The following is a 14746-nucleotide window of genomic DNA, read 5'->3' as shown; positions in this document are numbered from 1 at the left end:
TAAATCCCGCTATACCTGGTCTTTGTCTCTCAATTTTCACTGTAAATACAGCCTCCTTTGTGTCCGTGTAGGCCCTCAGGAAATCACTCCTTCATGTCATCAGAGATCTGTGCTACAATTGCAATGCAATGAATAATAGCTCCTTGTATTGGTTCTTATAAATGTAGGGTTATGTATTCTGCCTTTCTGGAGAAAAGAGTTTTTGAAATGTCTTGTTTTGTCCTCTAAGACTCTCTCTCATAGCCTTGAAAAATAGTTACCTCAGACAAACAGAGTGAACATTTACAACTATAAAGTAAAAACAGCTGCTTTAATTTTGGGATACCTGTCATTACTTCTTTTTGGGAAAAAACAAAAACAAAAACAAACAAACAAAAAAACCCAAACATAGAAGGAGAAGGGAGTGGGAGAAAAAATTAAGCTTTAAAGGTATTTCTCTGAGAAACTGTTTTTTTCATATCCAGCTATGTCCTTTATTCTTAAGATTTCATCAAACTGCTGGAAATAAGACTAATTGTGATGGACATTAAAATATACAGGGACCACAAAGTGTGAATACACAATTGTGCTAATCTTCTTCTGAATTTCACCGTTGACAATAAAGCTGAAGTAGTATTCTATGGTATATGTATGGTAGTAGCCTATAACATCCAAAAGATGGAAGTGCACAATCATACGAATAGTTTTATACCTAGCCAGATTCTTTCCCTGACTTACATTTAATTATCCTGACATCTACCTTCCCCTCCTCCACAGGCTCGATAATTCATCTGTACTACATGCATACCACAGCCCTTCTCTTACATTGCCCACTCAAAACCCTGCCCTCTTCCTCCTTCCAGACACACACTAAATCTTCCATTGCTCAACCAATGGATTGAAATACTCAATTATAATCTTTGTCGTCTGTATTGATCGAAGGATATCCTGTTATTAGGGCCTGCCTGAGTTTGGTTGACACGAGCCTACCACAAGAGGGACATTGAGGTGCTGGAACGGGTCCAGAGAAGGGCAACGAAGCTGGTGAGGGGTCTGGAACACAAGTCTTACGAGGAGAGGCTGAGGGAACTGGGGTTGTTCAGTCTGGGGAAGAGGAGACTGAGGGGAGACCTTATCGCTCTGTACAAGTACCTGAAAGGAGGCTGTAGAGAGACGGGGGTCAGTCTCTTCTTCCAAGTTACAGATGATAGGACAAGGGGTAATGGCTTCAAGTTGCGCCAGGGGAAGTTCAGGTTGGATATTAGGAAACATTTCTTTACTGAAAGGGTTATCCAGCATTGGAATGGGCTGCCCAGGGAGGTGGTGGAGTCACCATCCCTGGAGGTATTTAAGAAACGTGTAGACATGGTTCTTCAGGGCATGCTCTAGTGCCCAAGATTACTGGTTTGTGGTGGGGTGTTGTGTGGGTGGGTGATGGTTTTTTGGTTTGGAGGTTGTTGTTGTGTGTTTAGGTGGTGGGAGCTGGTGTGTGTGTTTGTTGGGTTCTTTTTGGTTTTTTTTTTTGGTGGTTGGACTCGATGATCTCTGAGGTCCCTTCCAACCACTACAATTCTGTGATTCTGTGATTCTGTGAGCCCATCCATTGTGCCTTTAAGAGTGCAGTAAATTTTTCAGGCCATCCTAGTTCTCTGCCACAAAAAGCAGAGGCATGGGCAAAGTCTTTGGAGACAGGTGGGAAGCAGTAACAAAAAAAGCTTCAGATGGCTAAAGGGTCCCTTAGGGCAAAAGGGAAAATAATTTGATACATTTTAAATTCACATTGTAAATCTGGCCTACTGCATGCACAAAATGGGTTGGAGTGAAAGATCAATCATAGAATATTCCTTTACCCAACAATAGTATGGTATAAAACCATGGGTTTGCTTTTTGATTGGTGGCAGGAGTAGACGTCAGCAACCTCAGCGAGAAAGCACAGGTCTTCATTGCTTGGTGAATGGATTAACTCTCTACAAGAAGGGAAAGTGTTTTCTTAGTGAAGAAGCTTTAAGTTTGTGTACAATATCCATCCAGTGTCTTGAGGGTTAGTCCTGAAGGTCTGACAGCTGCCAGGAGTCAGGCACAGGCGGAGAACACTTCAGCTCACCACATCTCAATAGCCCTACACAACAGTCAGCGCTGGTGCTGAAGCCAGGGGCTGCCCTGATCCTACGTCTATCATCTGAAGCGTTCCCCTTACCAAATGTAGCTTTTGGATTCAGTCCCAAAAGCCTACACTTTTTTCACTTTAATCAAAGAAACCAGTTGGAAAAGTCAGGAGTGAATAACAGCCTTTCTCCCGATCACAACCCAACAGTCTCACATGCGCTGAGATAGTGTTGTACAGAGAGAGACAACACATTTCTCAGTGAGCAACACCTTAGCAAAAGGTATCAAAGTATTCACTTAAGAAAATCTTTGGTTAAAGTGTTCTTAAACAGCTTCATTCTTTTGGTTTCTGACATCACTAATATCCCTTAATGAAACTGCAATTCAAGGAGGCTAATTTGTACTCTAGCTATATATTAGTCTGGGCTGAAAGATTTCTGGACAGAAAAAGGTTTTCTTCAGGCAATCTTTTATTCTGTTTATTGTATTTACTTAACAAAGAGCAGTCAGCTTTTACTGTGATTTCTCATAATAGAGTTGAGCTGTAGTGTTACCTCACTAAGGACAAACATCTGCATTGATGGATTCTGATAACAGTCTTTAACAAGAGCAAGGATTATTTGCAAATGTAGGAAGAACAAGGCCAAAAAGCTAACAGACGCTCTGCTAGAAAAAGTTTAAGAGCTCTTCATCTGGAATGCCATCCAGACCAGTGGTAGATAAGCAGCCGGGTAGTTTAAGGAAATTTAGAGAAATATTTTCTCACCAGTAAAGGAAGTCCCCATCGATATCATTTTTCCCGTGTCACTTGAAAGAAGACATTCTTGGTTTTGTTTTGATGCTTCTGCCTCAAGATGAAAGGCCAGTGTTGTTCACAATGTGCAGGACTCTGAGCATTTCCACTAACAGAGGCTTTCTAAGCAGAGAAGTACTTTAGGAAAGCAATTAAGTACTTCAAAGCTATGAATTACCTTTGTAAGGTGTATTTCTATATCTTCTGCTAGCTAAACATTCTGTTAATGTTGGTCCCCAGCAGATTGTCAGGAAAAATTCAGCCTAAACAAACTAAGCAACAAACTAAGTAAACTAGTTAACAAACTAAATAAAACAATATATTCCTGTTTCTAGTGTTTATGTTAACAGCAACTTTTCCCTATAGATAAATCCTGAGCCAAATTTTCAGCTGGTATAAATCAGTATCAGTTCTTACTTTGCTGAATCTGTCCTGGGATCTAATGCAGAGGCTGATCATGGCACTGGAAGTAAACATTTGTGTCATCTGTTGTCTGCAGGATAAACAGAAACTGCAGGTAGAAGAAACTGCACTAAGTATGGATGTGAATAAGGAGGATTTTTAGTAGGTTTTAATTGTTTGGATAACAGTTTCCTGTGCACATCATAAAGGTTTTCCAAAAAATATCAAATCAACAATTTATAGGATTCGAAGATTGTGTAGTCTCTTGTGCCACCAACACTTGAGCTTTCTCTGAGAGTTCTGGTTCAGCTCTGTCAGGGCGAGGACATAAGGGGAGGTGAGCTGACGGTCTCATCCATTAGAGCAGTTCTCATGTCCCTCCTCCCAGGACCGACTGCCTCCCCTGTTCCCAGCTGGACCTGCTCAAGCCTCCTGCACTGCCAGCTCTGAAGTGCTCAGGCACCATGCTGGGAAGCACAGGAAAAGAGCACTACACGGAGGCAGAAACCAGAAGGGACATGCATTTGGTACCTGCATGTGCCAGCTGAAAGAAATGTATTGCTGTTTTGTGAATTTAGGTGTGGTTATAGAGTCAGGGAAAACAAAAAGGAAACAGACTTGGCAAGAGGTTTTCACCTGAGAAAAAGTGTGGACTAGATCAGAATGCACTGTCAAAATGCTGATTTTATATGTCTCTTTTTTTCTGTTTTCTTCTAGAAAAAGTAAGCATACTGTCAACCTTCATAGCGCCCTTCAAGTACCTGAGTCCTGGAGCAACCACCATGGAGGATGAAGACAATTTAAGTAAGCAGCCGTTTTTCTTTATAGGCAGATGAATTATCAAGTTTAAAGGTAAAAGCTCTACAGTGTAGGGGCGATTGTGGAAAGGAGATGGATTTGCAAATATTGCCAGCCATAACCCAGTGAATACAAATTTGTAAATTTCAAAATTCCATGATGCTGAGTGCAAACAGATTCTCCAGTCTCTGGCAAAGGAGGGGTTAATCTCAGCTCACCTTCCCACTTTTCCTTATGCAGACCCTGTCAAAGAGGGCTGTAAATGGTGTGCCATTTTTCAAAGGAAATACCTCTTACAAAATGGAGATGTTTACACTCAGGTTTACTGGACTGTGGAGCAACTTTTCCTTTCCTGTTTATGTTAACTTATTTTGCTCACTTGCTTTTCTCACAGTCACTAAAAGATGGGATATTTTTGGTCAAGTGTCTTCCCCCAGTTTCTATTTCCTTGATTACAAAAGGACTTTCGTAAAAGTAAAGGCTGCAGGAACAAACCCTCTACTTGAAAAACTGTTTTCTCTTTTACTTCTGTGATATGACCTGGAGGGGGAGGAAAAAATAAAATAAAATCCACTTGAGAAGAGATGAGTAACCAGTTTTAAATGAACTTGATGTAACCCAAAAATTAGCGATTGGATTCTCTTGGGCCCTTACACCTGAACAAAGTCATGGGTACTCCCTGAGTATTAGAGCTGGAGGAAGGCGCTGCTGGGTTTGAAAGAGCTGTGAATCCTTCAAAACACCAAGAAGTCTGGGATTGTGTGGTTAGGACTGAATAACCCTCAGTAAACCCTCCCATTCCTCACCCAGGAGAAATTATTGTGTGGTATCCAGCCCTGCTTGTCGTAAGGCATCTTGAGTCATTAAAAAAAGGGAGTGAAGCTTTTCCAACCAAATGAGCAACTCTTTGAGTTATAGTATCACCTACCAGATGGGTTTCTTTTCCAGCCAGACACAAACTGTCATGTTGCCCTATTAGAGCCTGTGGGTGGGAGGAATGGGCTTTTCTCCCCTGTTGTTGCTAATCTGCCGTGGTTTGATCACGGTGTGGGACCAAGGGGAATAGCAGTTGAAGGAATGAGGGAGCACATCCCTCTGTTTTCTGCTGCCGAGTAGCACGTGGACATCACACCCTTCTGCTGCACAGGGACTGACAGGTTTTTACATATCTTAGCAAAGGGAAAAAATAAAGTAAAAGAAAAAATCCTGAAAAACCTTCAGAATTGGTCCCATAGAGGCTACATTTTCAGGAAAAGATACGGGAAGTACACACAGGAAACATATGCACATGATGAGCTTGTGCAGGCAGATCCTGCGTAATGTTTCCCAAATGTGCTGCTTAGTTATTTTTAGGTAATGTAGAAAGTTTGTGCAAGCCAAACACTGTAACACCATTTTCTTATTGCTGCTGTAATGCCAAGACTGCTTCATGCCTGCACTGCCTTTAAAATAGCTGACATGGACAGGGTAAGCTGTGTCTTCTGAAATAGCAAGTTTCACTGTTTTCGGGGACATCCTGCCTAGTCCTCTCTTGGGTCAAACATACGCTCCAGTGATAAAGATAGCAATTTTTTTTCTTGGAACATACAACACATTTTTAGGTGTTACTATTAGCATCTGAAGAAAAGAAAAAGATGAATTAATTTGAAAACAGCCATATTTCAGTGTTCACTTCTAGTGTAGTATAGTGTAAATCCCACTGGTTTCTATAGCATCCTGTAATTGTGTAGCAATTTGGCATTTTAAAGAGCTTCAGTGCTTTGCTCTGAACAAGCAGAAGAACCTTCTTCTGTGTTAACAACAGCAGTCTAGGAGAATGCTAGCAAGGCAGAGAAGTGGTTTTTAGTTTTCTGCTCACTGAGAGAGCCCCTTCCTAGACACGATAAGCAGAGTCCCACTAGCTGAAATGGATTCAAATCCTGTTTCACATTCCTTTAGGCCTTTTTTACAAAGGGACTGTAGTTTAACCCCAGCTGGCAACTAAGCACCACACAGCCACTCTCTCCCCACCTCCCAGAAGGATGAGGGAAGAGAATCAGGAGTGTAAAAGTGAGAAAACTTGTGGATTGAGATAAAAACAGTTTAATAATTTAAATAAAGTATAATGATAATAGCAACAGCAACAACAACTTGAAAATGAAAATAAGAAAAAGAAATAAAACCCAAGAAAGGCAAGTGATGCAAATGAAAACAGTTGCTCTCCACTGGTAGCAGAGGATGGTTGCAATCCATGCCGGGTTAACTACACATGCACTTTCAACTGGTTATTATTAGCATATAGACACTATTACTGTGGTTTATGATCCATGAACTAATGCTAGAAAAATGTATCGAAGGCACTAGGTGCCTTTGGAATGGCATTTGAGTAAACCAATAATCAGTCTCTGATGAGGACCTTATCTTGAATCCATGAGATAAGGACCACCCTATTCATTTCTAGAAGCTGATCATACCTAAGAATGTAAGAAATGTCACACAGGATTAGAAATAGGAAGTTTAGCTCTTTTCTTAACAAATGTCTTCAACATTTGCTGTTAATGGTGCATAGAGAAGAAGGACATTTAAACGGTGATCTTCCCCTCAGTATAACTTCCTAGCACCCAGCAAGAAATATACTCAGCTAGAGTTTGCACCTGAACCATCCTATCTTAGACATCAACAGACCTGTCTGGTCCTCTCCAGAGCCCACTGATACTTCTGATCTCAACAACAACCAGGAACAGGGAGTTCAGTGATTTAGTGTGTTGTCAAAAAATGCACCCTTTTATTGCTTCAAGCTGCAGTGTCTAGTGCTTGGATTGCATGAAACAGAGAATAATCATTCCCTGTTCACTGCCTGCCTGCTTTTCATGATGTTACAGACCTCTGCCTTTCCCTGATCTTTAATCGCTCCATCCACACTATGCTACGGCATCAAGGCAGGCTGTCACCAGGCACAGGTGCTTGCAAACTGAGGGTGCACCTCTAGCAGGAGCGTATGATTCTCATTGTGCAATGCTGCTGTACACACAGACTGGACGCATCTCCCTTCTGCAGGCATACATCTGCCCCCGGGGTCTCCAGAGGGACCTGGTGGTGATGGTCCCCAACATACAGATTTCAGCCACCGCCACAGTCTTGTAGGATGAATCCCAGCCCCAGCTCCATTGTATTGAATGAATTAATTGTATTGTGTTGGTCAAAGTCCCCCTCAGGCAGCATGACCCTCAGAGCTTTTAATTGCACAGTATGATATACAGCAGGGACCCTGCCTCTAAGAAGACAGTGAATATCCCCTTCCAGCAGTCAGAGCCCCATACAATCCCCTACAGAATCAAAAACTCTTGTTTTGTTTTTAAAACTGTGTCTATTGCCATCGTTTGGATTTCTCCCACTCCTCAAGCTAAGCTATAGTCTGGTCCTCATTCAGGAGTGCATGTACTTAATTTCTGTAATTGGTTAGAGATACTAGATGTGCATGGATTTCACAGCTATTTCAGATAATAAGGTGGGCGAAGCACAGTATCTTCGTTCTGGAAGAGCTAGAGGCAATGACAATTACCTTTCACAAATTTTCTGTCTTCAGTTTAAGTAAAGTCTTGTACTTTTTTGCACTGGAAATGCTTCCCTTCACAGCGTGGTGTTACACACCAAGGCTAACGGTTTTGTTTTAAACAGCCTGAAGCCTGTGAGTTGGTGGAGAGGATTCAGCAGCAACAAATACATCATGGCAGATTTCCCTTAGGTAGATTTCTTTCAGGAAGGTTTAAGAATGCATATATGTAGGTTTTCATATAAGAGAAGGAGGAGTGATTTCTGTTGTTAGCTACAAGTTTATTATTCTAAAGTCAAGAATACAAACCTAAAAATCCCCAGCAGAAGAGTTCCCAATCCTCCATTGTGGATTGATTAAGTGTATGAAAATGCCATCTTCTTTGCAAGAGAAAACTGCCCTACATTGCATTTGATGTAGTAGCTGACCTTGGACACAGGTACCATGGCTTTGGCTCCTTGGTTCATACCTGTTACTTCTGTTTTAAATTTTTTCACTTTCAAGTATGCCAGGAGTTACAGAGGTCAATCCTTCTAACCTCTGCAGTCAAAGTAATGTAGAGGGACAGCAAAAAATGTACTCTACATAAGCAGGTCAAACGAGGGTTAGACATTAAAATACAGAAAAGTAAAAATTAAATCCTCCGTGTATTGTTGAAAATGTGTTGGTAACAATCTGGTGCTTATTAAAAATTTCTAAAGAGAGTAACTTCCTCTGTCAGAGATATCAGTTAAATCAGAGGTTTGCTGTACTACAGAGACTGAAAATTATTTATTTCAATATCATAGCTTTTCAGTAATGTACTGTCCCTTGTAATTCAATAGTAAAGATGGCCAGGCAAAATGAAGATGCCACCTACCACCTCTCCTTTCCCATCCTCCCTAGAAGTTGGCTTGGCAGCGGATAACCTTCAACAGGAACAATATTATCTCTTTAAATGTAGCGTGGAGTATCGGATGGCTAGTTCTGCAGAGCCCTTATGACCCACAGACATAGGTAGTGTCATTATTAGTGATGCATTATAGTTCTGAAAAGCTCTTGATGATGCAGACTCTCTAGGTTAACTCTACTGTGCATAATGACCAAAAGGAGAAAAACATGAAAGAGCAGACAGAAGATTGAGGAATAATGCATAAATAAATATATTTCACTAACTGCTTTCCTCTCTCCCATCCAATTACTGAAGCAAGTACAAGATTGCAATGCCTCTTCTTGCTTGTGAAACTGCAAAAAATCAATGAATAAAGTTACCTGAGGAGATACTACAGTGCAGAGGTGTGGGGCTTTTCTAGAAATCTTACACACTATGTTAGAAACTATTGCCAAAAAAATTGTAATATTTTTCTTTCCCCTTTTTTTTTTAACTCCCTCCCATTACAATTTTATTCTCCTCCAACTTTTCATCATAGGAGAACCATATTTTATTATCTTTATTATTTCCAAATGTAGAGACTGTGTTTTGGGAACTCAAGAGCAAAGACATTATGAGAGATAACAGGACTGAAAATGATCCATAGTTTTGCATTTTCCCTGTGTTCATCCTCTGACTTACCCCTTTCCTTTTACTGCTCTTCATTTCTAAAATTGCTTGTGATTGTTCTATTACAGCTGCTTACAGTATTTATCTTACATAGTTTGGTGTCATTTGCCTGCTTTGTCTGATTTTCACAATAGAAGCACATGTGCCACCATTACAGAGGTAATCTTATGTCTGCTGCACAGAGGTCTCATAAAAGACACATTTCAAAGACCTCCTATTTCAAAGATACCTGAAAGTATAAAGTAATTTCACATTGCCCGGCTGCTGGCAGGTATCACAGGAGTCCATCAGGCTCACAGACTTTCTGAGGCACTCACTGAATTTAGGCTCCCTCTGATTTACATGCCACAGTGACTTCTGGCCTGCTGCCGCTCTCACTGAGGTCTGTGAAGAACTGAGCTATTTCCTGGTGTTTCAGGACCAGATCCTCTAGAAATCTGGTTGACTGTAAGGATACTTTCATGGATTTCCTACACTGTGACTAGGCCAAAACATACCATAAAGGCAGACACGTCACCGTCACGCACGCCCAGTGTTCTGCATGTATCCTTTGTGACTGATCCCTGGAAGTTTTACACTTGTATCTCTGCATTTTTTTCACTACATCAGGGAAAAGTCCCCATTGACCAAAACCTGCACTAGACAACTTCATAGACAAAATTTAAGAAAAAAAGTAATGTTTATTTTATGTTGCCATGTTTTTATTTAACCACAGTTTTAGTATGGGTGATTAAGGTAAGATGCTAAGGTCATACATTCATGTTCACAAATCCGTGGTTCTTTGACTATGAAAGAAAAAGCAGATGGAATAAGACGATATGAATTATAAATACAAATAACCCCTTGAGTTTTCCTATTCAGTGGTGCATAATCAATACAAATTCTTTTCAAACCTGAATATAGTGTGAAGCAAGAGCTATCTTTCTTTTCATGCTTCCTGACTACAATATCATTATGTACCATAATTGGCTCTGTAAAAACCTATTAGGTAAGATGAGAGAGGAGGTGTGAAATACAGAACCAAAAGTTAAAAAAAAGTCTGAGTCAAAATATTTCACCTTCATTTTAAAAAATGTATGCTACCAAAGAGGTGTATTCTGAGTGGGATGGAAACACAAGAGATGGTCACAGTGGAAAATGGCCGGCCAAAGCCACTACCAGGGTAAACAGAGCAAAGTTAAAGTTGGCATCTCCTTCCCTCTCAGATCAGAGCTTCCATAAATAGAGTTGTGAAGTCAATGAGAAAAGACCACATTATCCTTGTGTCTTAGTTAACCTGACCTTTTAAATGTCTTATTTCCAGAGAGGCTGGTTTAAACGTGTCACATTTTATACAGCTGAATGCCATATGATGAAATTTTTCTTTTTCTATTATGTATTTCTTTTTCTTTTCTTCCTCACCTGTCTTCATTCTCTCCCCTTAGTTTCAGAAAGTAAAAATTAACTAGTCACTAAAACCTTAATTTGTCAGTTCACGTTCTGCCTCAGCAAAGCACTGCAGCGCACAGCTCTGCGAGCCACTTTGGGGTGACACAGACACAGGCTGGAAGCTCAGTGTGTACCGAAGGGTTTTCAGGAAAGGGAGCCGAAAGACTCAGTCCTGCCAACGTGCCCCCAGACATGCCATGCAGCCATGATTTGTACTCTCATCCACATGGTCAGCTGCTCTCTGTGGAACAACGTGCCTGAGTGCAGACTTACTGCTCTGATGGGAAAAGGTCTTTTGATATTCAATGCAAGTGCAACTCATCAGTTTATAGAGGAGGTTTTTAATTGTGATGGTTGGTTCCACATAATTCTCTGCAGGCTCCTGTGCATCTGCCAGCCCAGCCTGATACTGGGCTGTGGCAAAGACACACTGCTCCAGCAGAAGCTCCTCGGGGCATAGCCAGCAGGTCACCCAGTACATTCTTGCAGCCAGGGTAGAGAGGAAGACAAATATGGCCATGGTCCTGCAGAAAGCGAGAGGACCGTTCTGTGTCCTCTAAGGAGCACAGTGTCTGTGCCTGGGACTCGGGCAGCCTGCACAGGTGGCACGCTGCTCTCTGGCAATAGCAAAGCACGGGGAAGGCTCCACGCAGAGTGCTGGTTGGAAGGCAGCAGGCAGTGCTCTGCTCAGGAAGGGATCAGGTGCATCGCTCCAGGGATGGGTTGCTTCACGGGGTGCTTACACTCATGTTTACTTCCTCAACTTGCCTCTGCCCCAAGCAACACGCAGGAGGACTGGAGGATGCATCAGAAATGCGATACATTTAAACAAACTCATCAGAAATGACAGAAATGTTATAACACGCGTACTTAGACAGCAGCACGTTTTCTGTCGCATTGAGTGAGATGAATCCCCGTCCTCAGTTGTTCACCTGCTGTAGCAAAGAGCAGTGCCTCCCAGCACGGGCGTTGCACAAGCGTAGTTCAGAGCAGTGCATGATTCATTGGCTCAACAGCAATGGCATGCTGCCTCCACAGCTCCCCACTGGCATTTCATTCCCTTCCTGGCGCTCCTGGCAGTCACTCCCTCCCATTGATTTTCTTTGACATAGATCATTCTTTACATCAGTAATTACTCCTGTCATGATGCCCTGGTTTTTTCTAGTTTCATTTAGATTTATCTAGAATTTTTGCAATATTAGTTGTTGCTGATGCAGGAGCTAAGTGTATCTGCAATTGAATTTGACAGAAAGATTCACACTTATTAAACTGGAGTCTGAGTCCAGACCAAATTATTGTTTCAAATGCTAGGAAAGCCTGTCAGATCGTTTCTTAGGCTGGATTCATGATGTTAGAAACACAAGAGTCTATGGTGTGAGTAGAGCCAGTCAATGTATTCATTGCAAATAAATTATTCAATGTGTTTGCCCATTTTTCTGCTTGTGAATCATTTGTGAATCATTCCTGATTTCTAATAATTTGTCCATAAGCATTCACCCACATGGATTATAGAACAAATCTCAGCCTAAGGGAACTTTGAAAACTATTCACTTTTTACTAGTAATTATCTAGGATGAATATGGTAGTTCATTTAAGTCACATGACATCAGTTATGCTTTGTCTTTGAATGATGTAATCTTTTTTTAAAACAGGAGGCTGGTGACTAATAGAAGTAGAATTTTAGAGACAAGTAAACATTCAGGACATGCAGAAAATCTGTGCTATAAATAATAAACCCACCATTATACAGATATTTGAGGAAAAACCCCAAAAAGGACTAAGCAAGGATATCTGTCATTAAGTTTTTTTCTTTTTTGGCTATTCTGCCAGCCCTAGGCATAATGTCAGCTACTATGATGACAACTGTAATGTGAGGTTTTTTCTTTCTTTACTGACAGGTACCAGCAGTGCAGAAGTAAAGGAAAATCGGAACATTGGCAACCTGGAGGATCATCCAATATCCTCTAATGAGAGGGCAAGAGGGGGGACATCTAGCAGTAAGAGAAAAAGACCTTTAGAGGAAGGCAATAATGGCCATTTCTGCAAACTCCAACTCATCTGGAAGAAAGTCTCATGGTCAGTGACGCCAAAGAACGCTCTGGTTCAGCTACATGAACTTAAACCAGGTTTACAATATAAAATGGTTTCCCAGACAGGTCCAGTGCATGCTCCAGTCTTTGCTGTCGCTGTGGAAGTAAATGGACTTACGTTTGAAGGCACAGGGCCCACAAAAAAGAAAGCCAAAATGCGTGCTGCAGAGCTAGCTCTGAAGTCGTTCGTTCAGTTCCCCAACGCCTGCCAAGCTCACTTTGCCATGGGAAACTGCATCAACCCATCCACGGACTTTACTTCCGATCAGGCAGACTTTCCAGATACTCTGTTCAAGGAGTTTGAACCATCTACACACAGCGAGGACTTTTCAGTCTATAACCCCGTTAATAACGAATTGCTTTCCACCGCTTATCGGCATGGGCGCTTACTCTGCCATACGCTGGACTTAATGGGCCACGGTAAGCAAAACAAGCACAAGATGGCGTCCAAAGCGGAGAGCGAGAAGAACCCGGTGGTGCTGCTAAATGAGCTGCGGTCAGGCCTGCGGTACGTCTGCCTGTCGGAGACGGTGGAGAAGCAGCACATCAAGAGTTTTGTGATGGCGGTGCGAGTGGACGGGAGAACATTTGAAGGCTCAGGTCGTAGCAAGAAGCTGGCCAAGGGGCAAGCGGCGCAGGCGGCCCTGCAGGCCCTCTTTAACATTCGGCTGCCCAGCCACATTCCCAGCAGGAGTAAATGTCACCACTTGCCACAGGTGAGAGCTCCTGGGTGGCCACCACCACGCTGGAGGAACTCTTTCAATGAGCAGGATCAGTATTGCTGTAGCTGTTGTTGTTCCTCTGGTGTTATAGCAATTGCCATGCCACAAAATAGCTCTTTTCTCACAGGAAGGGCCAGATGCCACAGGCAAAAGCTGGAAAATCGTATCCTGAAATCACTGGGTGTGATTTGCAGCCCTTTCCATAGGAGGCATAGATGAGAGAGACAAATGTAGGGGGAAAAAAACAAAGTTTCAATTCTCTAGAGAGAATGATAACATTGACACAGGCAGAAAAATCAGGTCATTCTGTGATACAGCATATTTCTTGACAGAAAGGAGCCCATAAACAAAGGGATGCCCCAATCCCTCCTTTTAGAGTTAGTTTTTTATGAGGACAGTGCTGTTCAGAGGGGAAGGCAATAACAGGGAATGTGCCCGTGTCAGAGTAAGCTCTTCAAACAATTCTGCCACTAGAAAAGTTAAGCATTTTTGTTTATTATAGGCTTACTTTTTGGGCTGGGTTTTTTATTGTTGTTGTTGTTGTTTTCAAATATGCCTCCAGCAGCACATGGGATAGTGAAAGCTCTGAAGTTTTCCTGGAACAAATGTAGAGATTACTGCTGTATTCATACAGAAAATATAGACCTGAGGTACATACTTAGCACATCAAAATCTCATAGTTGGTCATATGCCAAAGGCTATCTTAGCATTACTCAGACTTGTGTCAATTTTCTAAGTTCAAAGGAAGCCTGGATTTGCAGACACTGGGAAGCATTACATGGGTTCAAGTAATTTCTTGATTTGTTAGCGCTATCATAAAAGGTTTGATCCACCAGCACCAGGAGGTGATCTACCGCTACAAAGCTCCCTTTATGAAGGGAGCTGTTAATGTCCAGGATTTAATGCAAAGCACTGGGAGCACTAAGAGTCATTCTGCTGCTGGCTTGCTGTGACACCCTAGGCAAGTCATTTAAATCCAATATGCTTGTAATAAAAATGAGCATATTATATGAAAGAACACTTCAAGATCCTTAAGTAGTGTGTAAATGCAAATTATTAGTAGCAATTCTCATTAACATTAGTAAAGATGTTCATTAGATCTTCAAAGAGTTTGATAGGGGATGAATCCTCTAGGTGACACGATTGCCTGAAGGACCCAGGAATTGTATTTGGTGACCCAGAAGTTTCCTGCCTATGTTTCCAAAAAGGATACATAAGAAATGTAAGAAATTCTGAAATACATCATAATGATCCACATCAGGCCCTCTTTAACATTCGGCTGCCCAGCCACATTCCCAGCAGGAGTAAATGTCACCACTTGCCACAGGTGAGAGCTCCTGGGTGGCCACCACCACG

The 14746-nt window shown here is 41.8% G+C and overlaps 1 protein-coding gene across 1 annotated transcript in view; it reads left to right on the top strand.

The window, feature by feature from the left end:
• The first annotated feature begins 4001 nt into the window (after positions 1-4001).
• The window catches only part of ADARB2 (adenosine deaminase, RNA-specific, B2 (inactive)), a 112349-nt gene continuing 101604 nt past the window's right edge, over positions 4002-14746 (top strand). Inside the window, exons 1-2 of the mRNA XM_014945189.1 lie at positions 4002-4084; positions 12477-13384. Of these exons, the coding sequence (XP_014800675.1) occupies positions 4063-4084; positions 12477-13384 (930 nt within the window). The 5' untranslated portion in view covers positions 4002-4062. The remainder of the gene's footprint in view (positions 4085-12476; positions 13385-14746) is intronic.

The sequence above is a fragment of the Calidris pugnax genome, unplaced genomic scaffold (genome assembly GCF_001431845.1).
Source record: "Calidris pugnax isolate Ruff unplaced genomic scaffold, ASM143184v1 scaffold54, whole genome shotgun sequence".
NCBI classification, from domain to species: domain Eukaryota; kingdom Metazoa; phylum Chordata; class Aves; order Charadriiformes; family Scolopacidae; genus Calidris; species Calidris pugnax.
The sequence above is the reverse complement of the archived record's forward strand: the minus strand, read 5'-3'. Positions and strand labels throughout refer to the sequence as shown.